Below are 26,119 nucleotides of genomic sequence, written 5' to 3' on the forward strand. Positions count from 1 at the left end.
GTCACAGGCAAGATGCTGTAACACTGGTTCAGACACTGGTAACAAATGCTTCCAATTTCATCTGAATTCTGTTCCTTGTGACTCCACAATGTATGATCTCCGTTCTTGACACAAACTTTTCACAAATCTGATGTGATCAAAACCTTTTGACGTCTGTATCCTCACTAGCTCCCCTTTTTGTAAAAAAAACTGAGTGGTTTGCTGGTTTTATCATAGTAAGACTTCTGGGACAAACGTTTTCAACAGTTGGGCTTTTACTGCTCTGTTGTTTTTAACACATGCAACCAGTGAATTACTACTGATGATTAATGTGGTTCTAGTTTGTCTCGACATAAGTCGCTGGGCAGGTGAACCAAGATGTTTATTACAAGGAATGTTTCTGAGATTTAACAAGTTTAGAAAAACATCTGTTTTGTCATGTCTTGATTTCTCTAACAGCTGTTTTGCATTTTGAACTGCACGTTCAGCCAAACCATTAAAATGAAAGTATTCAGGACTACTCATAATATGAACAAAGTTGCATGCTTCTGCATATTTCTTGAACTGCTGACTAGTAAACTGTGCACCATTGTCAGAAATAACTGTGTGGACTACCATATAAAAGTGTCGCTTCAGCTTAGTAATGAAAGTCGCCCTGCTAGACAGGGGTCCAGGAAAGTAAATAATGTGGGAAGAAATAGCCAGGGAATTGTTATGGCTAGGCTTGTATAGGCCCAAAGTACTGGAAGTTAGGTTGGGAAGTAGGTCGATGTCGAACCAATTTGAATAACAGTCTACTAACACCAAGTAATGCTGACCATTCCACTCAAGGATATCTGTGGCTACTGTCGACCAAGGCAGTTCAGGAATCTGGCTTAACTGAAGTGGTTATTTCTGTTGATGCGGTTTTGTACTATTGCGTACTGAGCAAAATGAAAGTACTTTCTCAATACCTCTTGTTATAGAAGGCCAAAACACTAGACCACTTGCCCTTCTTGTGGTAGAATCAGTTCCCAGGTGGCCACAGTGCAAGATCTGAATGTACTCTTGTTGCAAGGATTTTGGAACAATCACTTTAGGACCTTTCATGATGATACCATTGTCTGACAAAATCTCATCTCTGTATGGGAAATGTGGTAGTATGGAAAATGTGGTAGCACTTCTACTGGTAAACAAGATTGCTTTGAAGGCCATCCTCAACTGATGGTGAAAATGTGATGGTGATGACTAAAGTGGTTGAGCTTCTGGAGAATTGGATCTGAAGCTGTGTGAGATTTGAGCTCATCAAGACGTGGAAGAAAAATTTCTCACTTCCATGACCTCAAAATCAAGTTGCTTATTGTTATGCTGTTCTGTAGTTTTCCTGGGTGATCTGGATAAGGTGTCAGCAAGATAAAAAAGTTTGTCTTTTGTGTAAACAAGATTGAAACTGTATTTTTGCAATTTGAGCATCATACGTTGCAATCTAGCTGGAGCTATATGCATAGACTTTCTCAAAATAGTAACTGTAGGTTGGTGGCCAGTTTCAATCGGGATAGGTCGACCATAAATATAATTATGAAACTTCGAACATGCAAACGCAATTGCCAAAAGCTCTTTCTCAATCCAGGCATACTGCATCTCAGTCTGGTTGAGAGTTCTCAGTGCATAGGCTACTGGTCTGCCCTCTTGAAGATTGACTACACCTAGACCAAACTTAGAAGCATCAAAGGAAAGAGTAACTGGTTTGTGAACATCATAGTAGCTGAGAGTTGGTGGGTTGGCAATTTTCTGTTTCAGGACATCAAATACTCTTTGTTGCTGTTCTGACCATAACCAAATTACATCTTTGTGTGTCAGCTCTTGTAATGGTGCTGAAAGTTGGCTTAAATGTGGAATGAACTTGCCTAGGTAGTTGACCACACCAAGAAAACATTGTAGGACTTGAACATTGTTTGGAGATGGCATCTTGAGAATTGCTGTTTGCTTAAAAGGATCTGGTCATAAAGCTGAACTGGTAAACAGGTGACCAACATAAGTAACTTCTCATAGCCTGAATTTGCATTTCTGAGGATTCAGCTTAAGATTCACTTCATGTGCTGTTTCCAGAACTTTGTTGAGGTTTCAGTCATGTTCGACATCACCATTGCCTCCTAATAGAATATCATCTACTGTAACAGCACATGGATAGCCAGAAAAAAATTGCTTCATTGCACGCTGAAGGACTTTACTGGCAGAATTTATTCCAAATGGCATTCTCAGAAATTTATATCTTCCAAATGGCATACAGAATTTGGTTAACAATGAAGATCTGTGGTCAAGCAAAATTTGCCAAAATGAACTGTTTGCATCTAAGACAGAAAAAACAGTGGTGTTTGGAGTGAGGGCAGCAACTCCCTCGACTGTGTGTATTGGATGATGAGGCCTTTTTAATGCTTTGTTCAAATTTCTTGAATCAGTACATATTCTGATATCTGAGCTTTTCTTATGAGCTATCACCATGGAGGACACCCATTCAGTAGGTTCTTCTATTGGACAAATTACTCCCAGCTGTAACATTTTGTCTAGCTCGGCTTTGACTTTGATGTTCATCGTGCATTACAGCTGCAGTAATCACATATGGGTTTTCAGCCGTCCTCGGTCGGATTCCAAAGTCTTGGTCCGCGTCGGTTGTTGTCGCTGTCTTCTTCTGCGCCAGGAAGGCTAGAGTATATAAGACACAGCCGACGCCATCTTCTTCAGTCTTTTGCCGCGGTGCCCGGAAGCAGTTGTGCCGGTCGGCCAGCTCCTGAATTACGAAAAATATTTGGAACCAAGTCTTCATTAAAGTGGAATCTTTTCTTGCCTCAGACCGATGTCAGAAAAAGTTAATAATTGTATTTCTTGTGGGAAGCAAATACCGCATAAGGATTTCCATTCCCTTTGCATACCTTGTTTGGGCCCAGACCACGACGCCTCGGGCTGTCTTGGCGCTACCTTCAATAAACGCACTATCAAGCCGCCGGGCGGAGTTAACACTTTTGGTAAAGCGTTTGATTATAAAATGTCGCCGGATACTCCGACTACCGCTTTGCCCAAACGAAGAAAGAAAGGGCCCGGGAGGCGAGGACCGCGGTCCCCCACCAGCATGAAGCAGGCTCCACGTGGTCCGGTTCTCAGTGAGACGCCTTTGCAGTCCCTGACTACCGACAACACTCCCGGCGCGGTCTTCTGTACCGAGACCGCTGGTTCTTCGCCCTTTCCCAGACTACAACCGAAGCCCCTGCTTATGTCGAGCCTACTAATGTGGACAGATCTACATCCACCCATGGTGTTTTTAGGCCTTCATCCTCTTTCTCTATTAAGGCCTTCACTAAATCCAAAACAGCCAGGCATCATACTAGGCCGCTACAAGGCCCATCACCTGGGCCCATGCCTAAGAAACACATGCTTAAAATGGCTGAGGATCTTATCACTCTTATCAGAGGCTCCCAGGCCCCTCCGGACAAGAGACCCAGAGTGGAGGAGGATTCTCCCTCTTCTGACCAGGGATCCATTTTATCAGAGCATTCTGATGCTGAAGAACACTCTTGCAGAGCAGTCTATTCCTTCTGTATCCCCCTGAGGATTTTTCTTTGGGGAAACCTTGCACACCTTGAGGGAGCACTTCCACTGGGAAGGCCAAGACTTTTCAGACTCCAAGAAAAGGCTTAGGGAATTTCTCTGGTTACCTCAGCATAGACCTTTGGCTATTCCTCCTGTTTTGGAGGTACTGGATGATGTTTACTCGGAGGCTTGCTTTAATCCGGATTCTCTGCCTCCTGCACCAGTTAAGCCTGATAGGTATTACAGAGTACCTAATTCTCATCAGTTCCTCTACAAAGGCCATAATGCAGACCCTGAAACTATTTCTCAAGGCCCTAAAGGAATTAAGGCCTCCACTGCCAAGAATCCACTTCCTGCTGAAAGGGAATCTAGATCTCTAGAAAGGTGGGGTAAGAAGATTTATACCTCGGCCACCCTAGCCATGAGGGCCTTAAACTGCCAGTTTCATATGATTAAATATCAACAATTCCTGTTATCACAATTAAAGACCAAAATGTCGCAACCTGAACAACCAGATATAAAAGAGTTACAGGATATGATGCATAGTGCAGAGCAAGTGGGTAAGCACACTTTACAATGTGGTTATGATGCCCTAGAGGCCTCCAGCAGAGCTGCCGCCACGGATCAGTCATTCACATGCATGGCTTAGGGAACAAAATCTGCCAGACCATGTGAAAGCAAAATTCTTGATGCACCTTTACATAAGGATGTTCTTTTTGGTACTAATGCTGAGGATATATTACGAAATGGAAGAAAAAGCAAAATCTATGCAAACTGTCAAAGCTTTCTTACAGGTCCAGCCACCACGGTTTAGCAGGAATTGGCCCTCAAAAAACTGGTCCTTTCCAACCACTGACAAGCCCCAAAGAGGCAGATAGAGACTGAAGGGGCAGAGGACAATCACAAGGGTCCTATAGAGGCAGACAATGGCAATCTCCGCACCAAGAGGTGGTGACGACAGTGCACAACAGTACAGGAAGCAGACTCAATGACTTTTCCATGCCAAGCAAAATTCAACTGGCAGCACCTTTGGGAGGAAACTGGCACTATTTGCAAACAATTGGCATATTGTCACAACAGACAAATGGATTCTGGACATTATAAACAGAGGCTACAAATTCATTTTCACACTCTCCCAAAATGAGAGGCATGCCAAATTTACCACAAAATCAAAGGGTAGAGGCACAACTGCAAATTACAAAGCTCCTAAACATGAGGGCTATACAAAGTACCCACGCACCAACAAGCACAAGGTTTTTATTCAAGGCTTTTCCTGGTGCCAAGAAAGGAAGCGACTGGAGACCCATTCTGGACTTATCCATCCTAAACACATTTCTTCTCGCACTCAAATTCAAGATGCTCACATTACAGCAACTCCTTCCCATGCTGGGCAAGGGTTTTGGCTGGTAACATTGACCTCAAGGAGGCATACCTGCATGTCCCAATCAGACAAAGTTGCAGAAGATACCTCAGATTTCTTGCAGGTTCAAACCACTATCAATTCTCTGCATTGCCCTTTGGCTTATCTACAGAGTATTCACCAAGTGCCTGGCATCAGTGATTGCATACTGCAGACTTCAAGGGATACAAATTTACCCTTATCTGGACGACTGCCTGATCCAAGCGGACAGCAAACACATACTTCTGAAACATCTGGCATATGTGACACGGTTACTGCTTTCTCTGGGATACACCATCAACAAGGAGAAATCAAAGCTAACACCTTCTCAGAAACTAACCTTCCTGGGTGCCAACTTGGATACAAACACCCAGATGGCTTACCTTACGCCAGAAAAACAAGGGCAATTATCTCAGTACTTCAAAATACTTGCAAAAAGTACCAGGCTTACTGCAAGGAAAATCCTGCAGGCTCTGGGATTCATGGCATCTTGCATTCTTCTAATCCCATGCAAGCTGCACATGAGGAAACTTCAATGGTACCTAAAAAATCTATGGTCTCAACACAGTCACAGATTGGAAGCGATTATTCCAATAATTCCCTGTCTTCAAAAGGAATTCATATGGTGGGCCCAAGCATGCCAAGTAAACACAGGCCTCCCATTCTGCAAGCCTCAAGCAACACAAGTCATAACCACAGACGCTTCAGACTACGGGAGCTCACATGAAGGACAGGTGCATTCAGGGCAGATGGCCCCAAAAAGAAAAGCACCTTCACATCAATCAAAAAGAAATGCTGGCAGTAATAAATGCAATCTCAGCGTTCAAAGAATTCCTGCATCCAGGACAACTGCTCATAAGAACAGACAACACCACAGTAATGTGGTACATAAACAAACAAGGAGGAACTCATTCATACCCCTTGTGCAGACTAGCCATGACTCTTTGGAACCTGGCTCTGGAAAGACAAATAGAACTTCAAGCACAGTACTTGCCAGGAATGGAAAACACACTGGCAGACACTCTGAGCAGAAATATGACAGATTCTCACGAATGGAAGCTACATCCACAGGTGTTTACAGAGATTGTTCAAGCGTGGGGGAGGCCAGATATAGATCTTTTTGCCTCCCACGGAAACCATCAATTAAAAAGGTTTTGCTCAAGGACCTTCCACCCAAAGGCCTGGAAAGTGGACGCTCTTTCCTTCAGATGGACAACTTGGTCAGTTTATGCATTCCCACCTCTACCTCTTCTGTCCAAGGTACTTTTGAAAGCAAGAACAGACAAGCCGAGGATGATACTGATTGCTCCAGACTGGCCGAGACAACACTGGTATCCACTCCTGAGGAGCCTAACACACACTCCTCCGTGGCCCCTGCCTCTAACATCTCTACTGCTGACGCAGAACAATTTCAAAACCCTTCACAGTCAGCTGAAAACTCTGTCTCGCTGCATGGAAAATTCCTTAACACCACATCAGACTCTACTCTCCAAAGAGGTGCAGGATGTCATTTTGGAGGCCAGAAGACCATCTACTAGAAAAGCTTACTCCGCAAAATGGAAGCGGTTTTGCTGTTGGAATGAAAAAAGAGGGCAGGACCCTAGAAAATTGAACCTACCTCAGATTTTGCAGTACCTAGCTGAACTTTTGTACAATGGACTTTCATTTTCCTCAATCAAAATACATGCCTCAGCAATCTCTGCAGAATTCAACATGGATCCTCCTTTATTCTCACACCCACTCCTACGGCAGTTCCTCAGAGGGGCTAAGAACATAAGACCTCCAAGGAAACAGCCAGTGCCAGCTTGGGACCTTAACTACATACTAGAAAAATTGACATTACCTCCCTTTGAACCTGCTGCTTCAACAGAGTTACAATATTTGTCCTGGAAAACAGCTTTCTACTGGCCATCACTTCAGCTCGTAGAGTTTCTGAGTTACAGGCCCTCATGGCGGTGCAGCCATTCCTCATCTTCCATCAGGACAGGGTTTCCCATCCCTCCCGTGCAACCCTTCCTTTATGCCTAAAGTGGTATCCAGGGTTGCTTTAAACCAGGCCATACACCTTCCTACTTTTTACCCTAACCCTCAAAACAAAGGGGAAAGGCTGCTTCACTCTTTAGACATCCACAGGCAGCTACGTTATTACTTGGACAGAACCAAGTCCTTCAGAAAATCAGATCAACTCCTTGTGTCCTATGCTGTGGGGGGTCAAGGGAAACCTGTTACCAAACAGACCATTTCCAAGTGGATTGGTCACTGCATACGCTTTTGTTATTCCTATCATGGAAAGCCTATCCCTACTGGTATCAGATCTCACTCCACCAGGGCCACAGCCACCTCTACAGCCTTCCTCAGAGGAGTGCCTACTAAAGATATCTTGGAGGCAGCCACTTGGAGTTCTGTACATACCTTCACAAAACACTACCATCTGCCCTTATACTCCAGAACAAGAGCAGGCTTTGCCACTGCAGTTTTGCAGGGCATTCTAGCTCAACCCAGTTCCGTATAGTACCTACCACCCTATGCATAGCTTTGGGACTCTACCCATATGTGATTACTGCAGCTGTAATGCACGATGAACATAGTACAGTTTTGTACCTACCATAAATGTAGATGTTCGAGGGCTATTACAGCTGCAGTACAGGTTTCCCACCCTCCTTCCCCACTTGGTAAGACCTTGGGGTCTGAATACCTTTTCATACCTGCTGACTGGGTTATCCTGCTATGTTTTATTTGCTTACTTTTGTGGATTAGATTTATTTATGTATTGCCTTCCTTTTGGGGGCACCTGACATCTGGGGCAAGAAAGACTGGCTGTGTCTTATATACTCTAGCCTTCCTGACGCCAGAAGAGTAGACAACAACCGACCAAGACTTTGGAATTCGGCCGACCGAGGACCGCCGGCTGAAAACCCATATGTGATTACTGCAGCTGTAATAGCCCTCGAACATCTACATTTATGGTAGGTACAAAACTGTACTTTCTGCATAGCTACTGGAACTTTCTGTGCTGGTCTGATAACTGGGCTGACCTCTTGGTCAAACTTGGTACAGTACATAACTGGTAGTTTGCTTAGTTTGTCTGCAAAGATATAAGCATACTCAGAAAAAATAGTTTGGGTGAAATTTGAGCTGTTGTCATTCAGGCTTACATGGTGAACTTCTTCATTAAGTGAAATCAGTCCCATTCTCAAACTATTTTTGAAGCCCACCAATGGCTACACGTGTCTCTTGACTAAGAAAAATTGCAAGCCATAGCTGTTCCCAGCAGAGTAACATGAAAGCACTACTGAGCCTTCAGTTTGAATTTGCACACTTTGTCAAATCAAATTGTTCTGTAGCTTTTACTCTTGCAAACGTTTCTGCTGACATAACATTGCAGTTTGAGCCAGTATCTACTTTGGTTCATAGTTTGGTACTAGGCTATCGCCCTAGGGGCCTATACAAGCCTAGCCATAACAATACCCTGGCTATTTCTTCCCACAATATTTACTTCCCTGGACCCCTGTCTAGCAGGGTGACTGACATGATCCCTGGTGTGAATTTCCCATCTCCCATCCAATCGTCAAGGTTCCTTTTGAAGAGGGAAAAAGAGGCACCATGCTTGACATGTATGGGCAGTCTATCCCAGAGTCTGGGGAGTCTCTGGGTCAGGAACCTATCCCTCCAGCATGTTTTGTTCATTGTGATGACAAGGTTTAGATCCCTGGAGCATGTGGCTCTGAGGGATTGGGATTTCTTTAAGTGTAGCATGTCCAACAGCTCTGGGTTTGACATGGTCTTGTATGTTAAGCAGAGATCACTTCTGAGTAGACTATTTGCGACAGAGTATAGCTGGAGTTTTTTTAGACAGTCAGCATAGGGCATCTGCTTTAAGCCCGTGATTCTTTCAGTGAGGTATTTCTGTGGCCTTTCCAGTTGTTGCACATGTCTTGAGAGGTACATACCAAACAGAGCATTGTATTCTATAATGGGTCTAATGAGGGATGAGTACAGTGGGACAATGACCTCCTTTTTTTCTGGATGAAAAGCCCTTAGTGATGAGGTGTGCCATATAGAAGGATTTCCTGACTGTTGTGGCAATGTGGTTATCGAAGGTGAGACCACTGTCCACCTGTGTCCCTAAGTCTCTTATCACATTTTAGGTGTTTAGTGTACTGCCACCTATGTGGTAATTCACGGGTACATGTTTTTTCCTAAAGGGGATAACTATACATTTCTTGGCATTGTGCTTGAGCCCATGGCTCTGGCACCAAACATCTGTTTCTGTAAGGCCCTTTTGTAGAATATCCACATCATTTGGGGATTCAGTAATGGCTCCCAGTTTGCAGTCATCTGCGAACTTTGTTACCCAGAGTCCCTTAGTGTTGGCCTGTAGTTCAGAGAAGTAGATGCCAAACAAGAGTGGCCTTAGGACTGAACCCTGAGGTACTCCACTTGTCTGGAGCTGGATTTGGAGTCTGCTACTTTTACAGTGTGGGTTCTTTCAGTAAGCCAGTTGGCAACCCATCGAGTGATGTATGGATTAATGCCCAGCTTAGTAAGTTTATCTATGATTCCAGAGTGGGGGATGGTGTTGAAGGCCTTGGCGAGGTCCAGATAGGCTGTGTGGATCGCCTTACCCTCGTCCACAGCTCTGGAGTCTGATCAAAGAAGTCAGTCAGATTCAAGAGACAAGATCAGCTCTTCATGAACCCAAACTGGGTGGGGTCCAGTGTTTGAAGGTTGCCAATGTCTTTGTTTATATGTTCCATGGCCTTGCAGATCAGGCTCGTCAGACTGATGGGATGATAGTTCCCAGGATCCAAGGTGGATCCCCCCTTGTGGAGTGGGATAACTGTAGCTGTGCGCCACTCAGTGGGCACGAAGCATAAGGTGAGGCATTGATTAAACATGACACTTAGGTGAGGTGCCAGTTCATTTTGTAATTCATGTAGTACACAGCCCAGGATGTCATCTGGTCCCATGGATGCTGTATTCTTAGCTTTGGAGAGTGCATTTTTTACCTGTGTGGCCATTATTACTGGAATTTGGCAATCTTTCGGTATTGAGATGGGCCCTGTAAGAGGTGGGAGGGGGTGAAGTAGGCACTGAATCGCTCTGCCAAGGATAATGGCAATATCCTTGGCATCAGTATATTTAATGCCATTCTGTTGTAACTCAGAGCAGATCTGAGCATTGCCATTTAGATTCTTGCCATAGCTATAGAATGCCTTGTGGTTGACTTTGGAATCTTTATTTCGTATCTAGCTCTGCGGGACACCTGTTAAACCAAGCAGTACAAAAGATTTCATTCTTTGCCCACAAATCTACTGCATTGACTGTTTCACCACATACACAGACACACAATCAACATAAAAGGTAGGGTCGCAGCTTTCTAATTTATCAACTTGCCTCTTGGAATGGCCTCTTTTAATAAAAGAATGTGCCTTGTTTGAGTTGCAGAATCTTTTGAAATGATTCCACATATTGCAAGAATGACACTGCTGACCAAAAGATAAGCACTTTTCTCTTTTGGGTTCGTGATTACCACTACAGTTATGACAGTTGACTATGAAGCTGGATGTTGCCACGTAGGATCATAGGAAGTTACTAGGCTATTGGCCCTGATGCCCTTAAAGCCTAGCCAAGAATTTAGCCCATGTTCCACCAAGTAAGCACCCTATGCCACTGTCCAGCAGGGACACAGGTGGATTCCCAGTGGTGTATTTTCTGTTCCCCATCCAGTTATCCAGGTTGTGCTTAAAAAGGGTTAATGAGGTGCTCTGCTTTAAGTGGAGAGGGAGCCTGTTCCACAAAACGGGGAGTCTCTGGGACACAAATCTCTCCTGCCAACAAGTCCTATTGATGTCACAGACTAAGCTGAGGTCGTGAGTGCAGGTTACTCGAGTGGAGCTTGACTTGCAGACATGCAGCAGTCCCATCAGGGTGGGGTCTGAGATTCCTTTATATGTCAGACAGAGATCACCTCTGAGGAGTCTGTAGGAGACTGAGTAGAGGGACAGGGCTTTTAGCCTATCTGTGTAGGGTAGATGTTTGACGCCCTGGATTCTTTCTCCAGGTGAGGAACCTCTGTGGTCACTCCAGCTGCTGCATGTGCTTTGTGAGGTACATACCGAAAGGGGCATTGTACTCAATAATGGGTCTTATAAGGGAAGAATACAGGGATGTTATGACCACCTTGTCCCTGGATGAGATACCATTACTAAAGAGGCGGGCCATGTAGAAAGCTTTCCGTACAATGGAGGCAATATAGTGGTCAAAAGTCAGTTTGCTATCAATCTGGGTGCCCAAGTCCCTCACGACTCACTGTTTGCTTAGGACCTTATTATCAGTGTGATGATTTGTGGGGACGTCACTCTCCCCAGAAGGGATAATGATGCATTTTTTGGCATTCAGTTTGAGGCCATGTTTCTGGCACCAGTCATTTTTATGGGTGAGACCATCTTAGAGGATGTCCACATCACTAAGGGAATTGATGACAGTGCCCAGCTTGCAGTCATCTGCAGACTTAGTCAGCCATAGCCCACTAGATTTGGCCTGCACCTGGGAGGAAGTGTATCCCAAACAGCAGAGACCTCAAAACTGATTCCTGGGGTACACAGCTTGTTACGGGTCTACTTGAGGTGGCTTCCCCTATTTTGACTATGTGGGTTCTGTCAGTGAGCCAGTTTGCTACCCATCTGATAACATATGAATTGATGCCTAGTTGAGAAAGTTTATCTATTATACCTGAGTGGGGAATAGTATTGAAGGCTTTGGTCAGGTCAAGGTAGGCGGTGTGCACCATCTTCCCCTCATCTGTGGCTTTGGTGACTGTCTCAAAGAAGTCGACCAAATTTAACAGGCATGCCCTCCCCTTGACAAAACCAAACTGTGTGGGTTCAAGTGTCTGAAGGTAACCAGTGTCCTTTTTAATTAGGTCCATGATAATCCGCTCCATGGCCTTGCAGATCAGGCTAGTTAGGCTGAGGGAGCTATAATTTCCTGGATCGGTGGATGCTCCCCCTTTGTGCAGAGAGATGAGAGTGGCTGTCATTAACCCAGCTGGGATTAAGCCGGTACTCAGGCTTTGGTTGAATAGGGTGCCTAATGGTGCTGCATCTTCCTGCCTGAGTTCATGTAGAATGCAGCCTGGGATGTTATCGGGTCCCATGGAGGCTGTATTTTCTACCTTTGAGAGGGCAGTGATAACTTGCTCCCTAGAGATAAGGGGAGGGGGCGGGTACTGAGGATGTCTTGTTTTACTGATTGGGGGGACAGAGGAGTGAAGTTTTCACTGAACCTGTCTGCCAGCAGGTTGGCTATATCTACAGCGTTTGTGTAGGTGTTGCCCTTGACCACAGTTCTGAGCAGATCTGGGTGCTTCCCTTAGGATTGCAGACATATGTGAAGAAGGCATTATGATTGTCTTTAGTAGATGTGGCCAGTTTTGACTTGAAGTTTGCTTTGGAGGATTTCAGTAGTGCTCTTACCTGCTTGTTCAGGTCAAGGAGAAATTGCTTCCAATTAGTCACCTGCTCCTTCTTGATCCTGGACAGCAATTTTTTCCTTTTATTATAGAGTTTATTTATTGTAGATGTCCACCAGACAGGTTTACTCTTCCTTGAGGAAGATGATTTTATCCCATCTGGTATTCCTGATTCCCTGCGGCTGTATAAATGCTCATATAGTATTTGGTGTAGGTTTGGACATATGTGCCAGTTCCTATGGAGGGGGAGGGGGCTGTGAAGCTGTTTATACCTTCCCTTAGGAGATTGTAATTGGCTTTGGAGAAGTTGTTTTGTTTGATCCTGGGGGCGGGGGAGATGGTGACTTCGAAAGTGACTGCTTTTTGGTCAGATCATACAAGGGATGATGACACTGTAGGGATGCTACAGTGGTTACTCATGTTGGTTAATATCAAGTCCAAGACATTTTCACCTCTTGTGGGGGGTGTCAGCCAACTGGTCTAAGACATCTGCACTGACGAAATCAAGGAATCTCTGAGTATTTGTGTTTTGGCATGAGCATTTCTTCCAGTCTATGGTTGGATAGTTAAAGTCCCCCAGGATCAGGGTAGAGGGTTGAATCTTGATGGATTCAAAGAGGTCCAGATAAGTGGAGTGGGCATCCTGAGACAAAGTTGGAGATTTATAGCTATCTATGATTTGAATAGGGGGTCTTGTCAATTGTTAACTGCACCTGGAGGGTTTCCTATGCATCCTATTGTTTGACGAGTGTAGAGGTGTGTATGTCTTTTATATATATTGCGACTCCACCTCCTTTTGTTTTGCTGCCCACGGTTTGCGGTCTGAATAAATGATAGGATGAGTAACCTGGTATGGCTGGAGTGCTGTCTGCAGATTTGAACCAGGTTTCTGTGCACAATTGTCAGTTTCTTCCAGGGTTAAGAATACTTCCAATGAGTGCAGTTTCATGTTTAGACTCCTAGCGTTTAGCAGAATGACCTTTAATTTATGTTTTGATAAGTTTTCATGTTGGTAGTTTTGACCTCATGGCATTGCCTAGAAAAGTCACTGTGCGGGGAGGCAAGAGCCTTTGCTAAGAGCCTGAAGCCCAAGGGAAACAGATGCAGGCCATCTCTGGCAAAGCATCTTGCTTTGTCAGTCAAGTCATCCCAGGCTGTCAGGTACTGGATCCCCTTGGAATGACACCAGAAACTAAGCCAGTTGTTAAAGTCAATCATTTTCTGTTTATATTGAGGCATCATTCTGGGTGATGGTAGAATGCTGCTAAAGGCTAAGAACATACCTGCCTGGGACACATATTCAGCCAGCTCGATCATGTCTCTCTTCATATAGTCCAGGGAGGTACGTCTCAAGTCATTCACTCCAACATTGACTATGGCAGAGTCATAACAGTACCTGTTGAGAGACTTGAGTGCACTGGTGATATGGCAGATTCTGGCACCCGACAAACAACTAACCGTGACTTTCTCCTTATCCAGCCTGGTGAGGGGCACATCTGTGTGTCTCACAATGAAGTCTACTATGACTAATATGTTGGGTTTATGTTTAGGCCTTAGTGACTGTGAGACACGGGTGTGTGGAATGTGCGTATTGTGGTGGGCAGTGGATTTCATGTGCGTTTATGCCTCGGAGGTCTCTTTTGTTTGGGTATGCTTTTGTTGAGGACCTCCACATATGTGGGGGGTGGGTTGTGTAGGTGTGGGTGGTGTTTGAGGTGTGTTGTTCATGTTGCCAACCTTCTTAGTGCCAGATATACTGGTTTGTGGGGGAGAGCAATGCCATTAAGTGTTTGATGTAATTGCATCTCTCACACATGTTTTGATTTTGCTCACTCCACGTTATGCTTCATTGAGCATGTCCTGGAGTTTGGTGGAAAGACTCTGGGTTTCCCAGGGACTGTTACCTGCAGTAGCTGCCATGTGTTTGGGCCTGTTTCTTTTAACCACATGCTACATACTATCAGCGTGAGCTTTGTCACTGTGCTTTCCACAGCTATTCTCATTTGTAATCATACATGTGTGCTTTTCTGTAAGCTTGTATATCTGACAAATCTCAGTGGCCTTATTCAAAGTTAAATCACTGTCTGAAGGTAAAATCTTTCTCACTGTGTCATTATTAATACTGCACACAAGCCTGTCTTTCATCAACTCTATGAAGTCACCAAATCTGCATGTTTTAGCCTTATTTCTCAAGTCACTTATATATGCTGCAAAAGTTTCATCAGGATTTTGATCCCTTGTGTAAAATAAGTGGCTTTTCATTGTAATATTTGTTTGGGGGTTACACAGTTCTCTAACTTTCAATTTTAAGCACTCCAGGTCTTCCCACGTTTCAGCCGTTACCACAATATGGTGGTCTTCCCCCTCCTTGCAAACACAGCAGGTTCATACACAAATGAATGTGCTCTTTCAATGGCCTCTGAACCAGCTAAATTAAGCAGCTTAAATGCTTTTGTATGTGTACCTTTGTCAGAAAACGCAGCCTGTATGAAAATATTGTATTCCTGCTCAAACACACTCCAATTTTCTGTAATATCGTTATCAAACACAAACTGTGCAGGTCTGCAAAATCCTACAGCTCATAGTAAAACATAATGCAAACTGGCCCTTGTAATTATGTATGAACATTCACATACACCAGGTACTTGTAATAATATTCAAATGCACAATAAACTCTCCGAAAGACTGTACTCTGCGAAATATGCTTTGAAACAACTACTTTGTGAAATATTTTTTGAAATAACTGTACTTTGTGAAAAAACTGCACTGTTATACTGCCCACACTTTCAAACACTTTGCACACTTCAGATATTTTGAATAGCTTTAGTTAATTTGAAAAAGTAGCACATAGCGAAAAATACAGTTTCCCTTTTTTGTACATTTTATGCAATTTGGATATTGTTTCAAACATTTTCGTAATTATTTTAAATATTTTTATCAATATGTCACAGTTTCAGACATTTCATTTAATAAGAAATTTGTTTTGAGCGTCCTGAGTGCTTCATTTTATATTTGTAGTGAAAGAAGTCATTTAAACGAGTTTTAGTACCTGGAATTCATTTCTGACATGTTTGCAACTTGTTTGAGAAGTAGGGATGATCCACTGTTGTATATTCCTCCAACTTTAACTGGTTGCCTCATGTCTGTAACTCTTGATCCCAATCTGACACCATATTGCTCCTCTTATGTGCATTAAGAAGACGTTGAGGCTTGGGTGTTAGTTTAAGTAATTTATTGTATACAAATACATCAGGATGGCTAGCATAACAGGAACATTAAACTTAATCTAACTAACTGACTGACTACATACTTGCATGCTGTTGCTCTGGCTGCTCACTCAAAATAGCACTTTTGCTTGTACGTGCTCAGTACTTGTATGCACATGGCCACTGACTGAAATGCTTCTTAAAAGTGCATCACACACACACTGATCTACACTTACTTCCTCCCTCTTCTGCTCTGCCGTTCTCCTTCTGTCTTCCTGGCCTGCAATTATTTTCCTTTTTCTCCTTCTGGATGCACATGCTCCTCCTAGTTCCTAGGAATATTGTTTCTCCTAGGGCTTTTCAGTTCTGAGGTCTTTATGTTGATATGCTACCTTTAAGCCCTACACCACGAATGGGGAGCAAATGTGTAATGTACATCTATAAAATCCTAAGATATTGGTATACTGGCCGGATGTTGGACTACTCTTGGCCGGGGATCCCATTTGTAAAGAATTCTGCAATAGTGAAGAGAAGAAAATCTACTGTTGTTTTAATATTTAAGCAACTGTACTTTTGCTTCATTTGGAAAATTTGCAGTTCCAGACACCAGATTTTTTCAATCATTTTTTTGTGCAGGTTCTAAAGACAGCCAAGCAAGAAGTGCCTTCTGCTGCATTTAGTGTGGTCCAGTTCTCTGCTTTTTCTGAATCCTCTACTCTCTCAATTGACAATGAGGTAACTGTGCTTATTTTATTTATTTATTTTTTGTTCTAGTAGATAGACTGATCCAGATTATCAGTTATAATCTAGGTTAGGTATTACAGATATGTATGTATTATGCAGGAAGCTGTACAAGTAGTTCAAATAATAATTCTGAGAAGTATATAATGAGAATAATCCATATTTTCACTGAAGCAGGATGCAGTGTTATTCTGTGGGATGGTTTCTCTTTCCAGATGTACTGACACTTTGTGTGAGATATAAAAAGTTGTTTTTCTAAATTCTGTGTCTTTCTTTAGATAGCATGCCATCTGAATGAGATGTGTGTGGTGTATGTTGGCCCATTCAGGGAAGATTTTTGCCTTGCATCTGTGAAGAAAATTGTGAAAGCCTGTGGGCCCATTGAGTCTGTCAGCATTATTCCTAACACAGAAAAGGTAAGGCTATTAGAACATGAATATAGGGTCAGAATTTGCTTATATATTTAAAGGCAGTTATTAGCTTGTCAATACTACATAGTGAAGTTCTACAATAATTTGCTTGTCAATCAGTTCACAAACCCTAGTCACCATGTTTGTACATGAGGTCGAGGTGTCACATCATCACTAACAATCATCTGGAGACAATGTTCATATCACCTGGAGGCTAGCCCAGCCACAGTTCTTCCTTACACACACACACCTATGGTCCATGTAGTGTGTTCAGTCCAGCTAGTGCATGTCTTTGGAATGTGGGAGGAAACTGAGCACCCAATGAAAACCCACACAAACACAGGGAGGACATGCAGAGTCAGCCTAGAAACACATCCTGCAGAGAATCAAACCAGAGACCTGTGCCACCAGTAGAGGCAAGGAGAAGGGGATATTTTAAATTTATCTTGCACTGTTGCCTTTTAGAGTAGAACTTCCAAGTCATATATAATATCAAGACATCACTTGCTGTATAGTATTAAATTTAATATTGCAGCCTACTTTTAACATTTAAGTAGCAGAAAAAGGTAAAGTAGCTTGATGTTTGTTCAGTACCTTTCTGTTTCAGTGCTACATTTTTGTTTTTGCAACATTAATATTGTAATTGAAATAAGGAAGTGGTAATTTCATTCAGAAGAATTTAGTACATACCTCTTGACTGTAAGAGTTAAGTCATGGCACTGAGTTTTAGAAATTATGACAGGTAGTCAAAAGCACTTTCACATTTTACATAGTAACATGTCTGCAAATAGCTAATCTGTAGTTTGTGATTAGTAATGCAGATGCATGCAAGTAGTCCTATGGAACAAGACCAGTGGTCCTTCTGAGTTATCCAACTGTTGGAGCTGGACCATCCCATTTGCAGAACTCCCATAACCCATTAATAGATAGTTCTGAGTTTTGTGGCACCATGGGGAAGTAAATATAGTCAGAGGTCTTGAGGCAACTCAGTACAGAAGCAATTTTAATATTACAAAAAAATAAATATTTTGCAGGGCAATGTGGGTGATTATTTGGCTAGTACTGTTTATTGTATTAACCAAATATTTCCCTCACAGCTTCTGATTAAAATTGGAAATTGAACCTGGAAGTGAGAGATCTTGCTATTATAGTATGACTTCCAGCCTCCATCCCTGTAATATAGTAACATGACATGGCTAACCAGTCAATGTCCACTATTTATATAAGCTAAGTACCCAAGAGAGGTTGCTCTTAGCAAGTGACATGTAGTCACTTGATTAGAGACTAACAAAGTGAGCAGGCACTTAGATCTTCACAGACTGTTTTCTTTTTTTAGAGATTTCTTTTTTAATATTACAGGCAGAAAACCAGATTTATCTGTGAACAATGGCAGTGTTTGGTAAGACACACTGCCCACAGCACAGTCCACGCACATCTTGTTTTATTTCTTTTTTTACTGGTAGTTAAAGTGGGATGTTTGCTTGCCTTGCAGCTAGTTGAAATTCTTTACTGTAGTCATTATTTCTTCCACTTTCTTGGCAAATGTATATAATAAGTAATCACTAGAAGTGGCTTTTGGTGTAGCGAGCAGTCTGTTGAAAACAAATAACACTTATACGATCACTGTGAAGTGATAGTTTATATTGCTTGATGAAGAGGGGACAGTATCTGTGTTTGTGTGTGTCTGATAGCAACACTTTGAAGTACATTTCTGTTGCCATCTATTTAATTTTCGTCACAATATAAAATCAAATGGGTACACAGAGGGTTGCTGTGTTTGGGGGATCTAGTGAAGCAAGCTCAAGATCATTGTTGAATGCCACTTGATAAGGCTTGTGTAATGTATGTATATATATATATATATATATATATATGTGTGTATATATACATACACACACATATATATATAAATATGCACACACACGTGTGTGTGTGTGTGTGTGTGTGTGTATATATATATATATATATATATATATATATATATATAAAAATGTGTGTGTGTGTGTGTGTATATATATATATATATATATATATATATATATATATATATATATATATATATATATATATATTTAGCATTCATAATATTGCAGAAAAAGATGGCTGCATGACTTAATTCAGTGAGCTGCAGTTCTGTTATCTGTCAGTGTACCTAAATCCATTATCTAACTACAGTTTGCAACTAAAAGTCCAGATTTGCTGTCCAGAAAACTTTACTGGACTATGTCAAACTTTTTATATAACCCTGCACTGATAGTCTGCCCCGTTAGGCCTACACAGGCATTAGAAAGTCTGCCTAGTTGCATTACATTCAGTTTCCATTAGGTCTAACTATATACCTTCTTACAGTGATGGAATGTAGCCTAGATCAAGAATATATCCTTATTATTTTGTCACTGCACTGCATCAAAAGTTCAAAAAAGTAATCATAATTATACAGTGGTATGTTAGTATTCAAAAAACAAGCACGCTGATTGGTCAGCCCAGCCAGTGTGCTCATTGTAAATCGAGCATATACCAACAGGAAAATGACGAGCCGCTAAAGTATCAGTGAGCAGCCAGACTTTCCTGTCAGTATATGCAAACCAGAGAGCTACATAACAAGGAAAATCAGGTGTGTAAAAAAAAATCTAAAACAACTTGAATTTCCTTGTATGCAGTACATTCCGATGGACATCTTCTGTATTTAAAACCCAATACATCAAGAAGCAGCACACTACGTAAAAAACAAGATCAGCCCATAAACACAGAAACCGGTAAACATGCATTTCTCACTTAATTAGACAACACAAAAAACTAAAAACTGTTACCACCTCATAAACAATGTGAAGGTATGCAAAACTAATACTTTGTACCCTCCTGAACACATTTACAATAGATATCCCCTTCCTTTCTTTCTCAGTTCATTTACTTTCCAAAAATATGGAGTATACCCACCCTCTGCTGGCAGATAACATACTGTCATGTACTAGTTGAATACAGTATACCTAGATAATGACATTCTTTCCTGATCACTTTACTGATTTGAACCTCACATTTATCATGTAAATCAAGCATATAACAACAGGAGAAAGACCTGCTAATAAATTATCAATCAGCAGCCAGACTTTCCTGTCATTATATACAAACCAGAAAGCTACATACAAGAAAAATCAGGTACATAAAAAATCGAAAATAACCTGATTATCCTTGTATGCGGTACACTGCGATTCACAAAGTACTATGAATCTGTTTTCCATATTTAAAGCACAATACATCAAGTAACACCACACTGCCTATCAAACACCAGATCAGCCCTTAACACAGAAATGTGCAAAAACAGTTAAGAATGCATTCTACCTTAATCGGACAGCACTTCAAAGTAAATAAAAATGTTACAGTCCCATAAACAACTTAAAATGTACATAACAATCTAATCCTATTACTATGAACTATAAAATAAATTCTCAACAATTCATTACAGTATAAATACTGAAAGAATAAACAAACCGATGGCCCCTAAACATTACAGGCTAATAAGTAAATATATGGTTATATATAACTTAAAACATAAAAAAATAAAATGCATGCATAACTAAATGCAAGCAAAATATGTTATTACAGGTACTACGCTAAGAAGGACTCAAGCCAACAGCTGAAAATAGACAACAAACACATCAGAAGCAATATAGAAATATAAAAAATAACAGAAAAACATAGCAACAACTTTAACAACTATAGTTGCTTATATAATTCTCTCTTCACGTTTCTTGAAAAATTAATTGTAGCTTGTATTAAAATAAAGAAACAAAAAAACCAACACAGTGTTGGAATTACACTAGTAAAACAAAAATGTTGAATCAGGTGTTAAAATAAACCTTTACATCCAGTTTATTCAAGTTTAAGGACTTTTGTTCCCTGTTTAGTGGAACTTCATTGAATTTGTTGATGTTTCTGAAGAAGTTCCACTAAACAGGGAAAGAAAGAACTTTAACTACAATAAACTGGAAGTAAAGGTTTATTTTAACATATGTGGTTCAGCGTTTTTATCGTTTTACTTGTATTAAAATAAAAGAAAATGAAATAAACTTGAACTACAAGTCTGGAATTATTTTCTCTCAGAAAAAGTGGAAGAATACAAAATAAAACAAACAAACCTAAATAAAAAAAACAACACATAACTTAACACCATTGTATAATAGCAATAACCCATTGATGGGTGTGGGGTAATGGTGGAGTTATCCAAGGTTGGCTTTGTTTGGTCAGTCTAGCATCACCCTTGTGACTAAACAACACCAACTGCGGGTAAATACAGCATTGCCCACAACCAGCCATGGGTTATTGCTATAGTATTTCATCATAGGTAACATTTTTGATACTGCATGCAGGGTGAGAACCTAACCTACATGTATTAACAAATGTGGTGTAATGTTGTGTAACTTAGGATTAAGATGTAGTGAAATTCTTTTAGGTGAAATAGTATTATTGAGTATGTTTTGTGCACAAGTATCTTAATAAAATTGCCTGCACATTTTATTATGATATGTCTTAGGGGAACAGAAACATATAGTCTTTTATACATACTAGGGTAGCAAAGGCAGTGTTTCAAAGGACTTCAGTTGTTACAGTCTTACTTACAAGAATCCCATTGAAGAGTTAGTTGCTTCAAAGGCCAGGTGAACATTTTAGAGGTAGAGGTATTTCTACACAAACAGCAAAAATGCCCCCCCCCCAAAAAAAAAAAACAGTTTAGGGGCTTTAGAAAGTGGTAATATGTTAAAAGGTTAAATCCCTTTATTAAGCTGCTTTGATACCTTTTTTGTCTAACATGGCACTACTGCATTTAAGGGAAAAATAGAGGTATTTTAAATCCATTAAGCGTCCACTTTTTATTTGCCATTATGACTGTCATAGGTTCATAGGTTCATACTAGGCTATCTGCCCTAGGGCATTTATAAGCCTAGCCAGAATGTGTTTGTGTTTGGGCCATTCCATTTTATTTTTGTTTAACTCCATGCCCTTTCTAGACCCCTGAGGGGAGAGAGAGTCTGTGTTGTGCCTAAATGATCCTTTCATACAAACTGTACATATTTAATGGTATTCAGTGTTGTTAACTTCCCAGCCTTTGCCCTGTCTGCACTATAGTAGCGGTTCTCAGGGGGGGACCATGCTGCACACTGACCATCTCTGACATAGTGTGATTAGTGACCATCTGTGCCTGGATCACTGACCTTCACATTTGCTGACTAATGCCAAGGGTGATACCCAGGTTTGGAAATGTCCTGCAATCCAACTCACCTGCTCTTTTGTTGAGTGTGTGCACCTTGAAGGCAGTATGGACCTTTGATGCTGTTTTTAATAGTGACACCTGTGTAGCTAGGGTGGGGCTGACATAGGCAGAATGTTCTGCACTGAACATAAGCAATGCTGGAGGTTCATCTTGCACCTCCACCATCATCTTGACTGTGTGTGTGCCCTCCATTGTTAGTGTTGCTGACAGTACCACAGTATCATCAGATTGTGCCATGTGCGGAGTGCAATCATCGTCATCAGCCTCTTTGACATGCTGCCATTAGGTATGATCCTGTCCTGTTGTGCTGGATTCTCTACCAGTAAAACTTGTTAATTCTTACAGATAACATACATGTGGCAATGGTGGATCGTGGTTATGTGTCACTCCCTCTCCCCTGTTTTGTAGTCCAAGCCTCTGTAATACTAGTTGTCTGCTCTCTATCACTTTTGCCTGTCTCCATGGTTACCCCCTAATCAGTCTTCGCCTGCATTATATGTCTGTGTATCTAGCTCTGCCACCTTCCCTATACCCACCATACTTCCAGCACGTTTCCCCTTGCTACCATTTCCATCTAGCTTTTCCCCCCAATCCTCCATTGAAAATGGGCATCCGCCCAGTCGTACTTTCCTGGTAATCAAATGTCAATGAATAAATAAAAAATAAATTAATTAAATAAAATGGACAACTGTATCCACAAAGACGTCTACTCTTCTTCCCATACCAACCCTTTACCCCTTAAGTGGTAGATGTTTAGTCACCACTGGAGATCAGCTAGTCCTGCAATCTACAAGGGTAAATGGGTCAAAACACTGAGTAAGAACTAGTATTTTCTAAGTGATTAAATCTCATTTCTAAGTTATTTGAGAGAATACCTAGCTGGATGACATTTGGAGGATCTGATCAGGCTCAGCTGTAAGACAGCACACAGTATGCATGTAAGGGAGAAACAATTTAAGGTAAGTGATCATTTGGTGAAATAACGTATCTCTGGGTAGAGGAGAACCAGAAGACTCAGTCGGTTTGCAAATTACAGTGTGGACATAACTTGGTAGTAGTATTTCTGCTGTAAAGTATGCATGATATTAAGATTCAAACCGTGATTTTTGTTGCATAAACATGAAAGAAACTTGGATTAAATTTTCCCTAAATATCATTTGTGAATGCTCTTTCACAAACAGAATACTGACAAATATGCATGCCCTGAGTTAGATCATTTACAGTGATTTAGGGGACCACATTGCTAGGGTTTGCAAGGATGAGCACATATTACATGTTTACTGTATCAGTGTTGGCAGAAGTTTAGATGTGGTTATTAACCTAATAAGTAGTAAAATTTGCATTTGGTTCTTCAGCATGGTTTCCATACAAGAACAAGTGTATTAAATGCCCTGATATAGAACAAATTAAGAAAAAAATAAAAGTTTAAAACCATAAGGCAGTGTTATCCAAATTATAGAATACTAAAAATGGAAATGCACATTGGACCACAAAGCATTTCAGAACATCCCTCATAAGTTTACATTTGCAGAAAATACAGTCCTAACAAAATTCTAAGGTGTCAGCATGTAAGATTACAGCTGCTAAAAATGAGGCGTAGTGGGCTGCAACAACATTTAATCTCAGAGGTCAGTTGGCACTGAAATTGTTGATTTGCAGAGCTTGGATGTACAACTTTAATAATAAACCTAGCAACTTGATAGAAGATAGCAAATCTGTTCAGACTGGACATTGGCGAGCAGGCGGTGGATTATAGTTTCTCATCTGATGATATTGAATGGGTGAAGATAGGGAGGTTGTATGTTGTTGATCTGTACTATCCAGCAGCAGTGTTTTGTATCATGTACTCATCCTTTGAAAACATAACTTGTCATCGAACTTCAGTCTCCATCTCAGGATGCTGTATACAGTCTTGCCTTATCTGAGAGCAAAAAGCAAAAAATCTACTCTTGACGCTTTTAGTATGCATTCCTCCAACAAGGCAATTGTATGGAACACACAACATAACCAAATGTATGTTCAGATAAAGCAAAATAAGTGGGTTAAACTTTATCCCACTAGATAGTAAGATATTGGTATTGAACAAGAAGAATTTTCCACTGTTAAAAATATGTCAGCAGTAGGAAAGTAAACAGACCATTGCAATCTTTCTTTAGTGATCTGCTTACTTTTTCTGTGAATGATTTCAGACAAGTCCACTATTGCTGTCCAAAAGAAAAAAAGACAGCCACAGTAACTTGTGCAGATGATATTTAACACAGGGGCATTGCTAGCAACAGAAATGAATGATAAGTAGCACTTCTTTTTTAATATTTTGAAGAGAAAATCTTTGACTGGCCATAAGCTTGAATGTGAGTTGGTGAAGAAGCTGCCAGGATGAGAGAGTCATCCAAATAGTGGTAAAATATAGATTTCCTCTGTCTTGAGATGGGTGTACACTGATGTTAAACATTTGGTGAGTACTCTGGGCACCAAGAACAGACCAAAGAGTAAGGAAGTGAACTAGAGATGCCTGTGCAGTGCTCAGAAGCTAGGGTAGTGTCGGGTGTTCTTGTGGATGGGAATGTGCAGGAATAGTTTTTATTTAGGGTCACCAAGACAATAAATATGTAGAAAAAATGTGTAAACTTAGTTAACTTTGTCAACTTTTACTCATTCTCGCTGAGCTGTAGCTTGATAAGTTAGGTATCCTAAGCAGTCCCCCAACTGGAGTCTCATCAAACAGAGTTGAGAAGCCAAAAGAAAGCTGTTGTATTTCTACATAACAGCTCTTACTAACACTTTGCTTTGTGAAACACCATTCACAAACCTTAGTGAGGGGTTGTACTAGTTAATAACACACACTACAAGCAAATAATTTAAAAGGTCACAATCTCAGTTACAGCTGCTTAAATAACTATGTTGAAGTACCACACAGATCCCTGCAAACAGTTGCAGGGGCGAATTGGCACCTATGCTCAACAGTTGCACCACTGATTTGCTGGGACCAGTCAGGACTTTTACTACAATGCTGATTGCTCCCCTGTAACAGTTTGCATCTGTGCCGTACCTTAGCTATGGCTTTGTGACCTGGAAAATTCTAGGCCGTCAGTTTTGAGATGTGTACAAATCTGAAGTAATATCCCTTTCCTTCTTGTTGTAGAGGAACACTCCGTGTAGCACATGATTAGAGTTTAGCCAAGACTGAATGTGCTACTTTCTCCTGCGCTGGAGGAATGGAAAGGTATTCCCAGGAATTAAGGGGAAAACCTTCAACACTAATCTCATAGCCTGAGGATACATCACTTGCACATCTGTCTGTTGTCACTGAAAACCATTTTGCTCTGTAATGAGAAAGCTTTCCATCCAGGATGGTGGTAAAGATGAGAAGGCAAATAAAATGAAGAGGAAAGATGGGTTGGAATTTGTGAGAATAGTTATTACTGTCCACTGGAATCCAGAGGAGAAGAAAAAAATGTCCATCTTATGTCTGCCTTTGTCACATTCTCAAATCTGCTGCCCTTTTAAATCCCTTCATTGCTTAAGTGGGTCTGTGTCACACTGCTTCCTTAAAACTGAAATATTTTTTTTGCCTTTTCAGCGACTTTAGTGAAACCCATCTTTCTATTAGCTTTTACTCTATATTTGCACACGAACATACAGCATACTTGAACTGTCAGGTTTTCTGAGTGCCTGAGCACTGGCACAAACATTACAAAGTGCTGGTATTTTTTGTGGGAATTCACAAAACAGCAGGGAGTATGACTTTGTCCTTTCCCTGCAGTATTGCAGTTTCGGAGTTGATATATTTAAGTAGCAGAGGGTGAAGGGGGTGCAAGGAGGTTTGCTCCCCTGTAAAAACACATGTTGCAAGTATTTTTTATAGGATGGATGTCGCCACTAGTGTACCATTACTTTATATACTTTATATTTTTGAACATTAATGAATTTGACCTACACTCACATGTATGTTTTTGTGTGTGTGTATGTGAATATATATATATATATATATATATATATATATATATATATATATATTTCTCCTTTAGATAACCAAAAGCCCAAAAAGCCAAATGTTATTTTGCTGAGGCCAAAATA

The 26,119-nt window shown here is 41.1% G+C and overlaps 1 protein-coding gene across 1 annotated transcript in view; it reads left to right on the plus strand.

Moving 5' to 3' along the window:
* The window catches only part of REXO5 (RNA exonuclease 5), a 1,525,618-nt gene that overhangs the window by 1,230,382 nt on the left and 269,117 nt on the right, over positions 1–26,119 (plus strand). Inside the window, exons 14-15 of the mRNA XM_044089498.1 lie at positions 16,259–16,357; positions 16,642–16,779. Coding sequence (XP_043945433.1) covers positions 16,259–16,357; positions 16,642–16,779 — 237 coding nt within the window. The remainder of the gene's footprint in view (positions 1–16,258; positions 16,358–16,641; positions 16,780–26,119) is intronic.

Source organism: Protopterus annectens, chromosome 12.part0, assembly GCF_019279795.1.
Source record: "Protopterus annectens isolate FY-2018-M chromosome 12.part0, PAN1.0, whole genome shotgun sequence".
Taxonomy (NCBI): Eukaryota; Metazoa; Chordata; order Ceratodontiformes; family Protopteridae; genus Protopterus; species Protopterus annectens.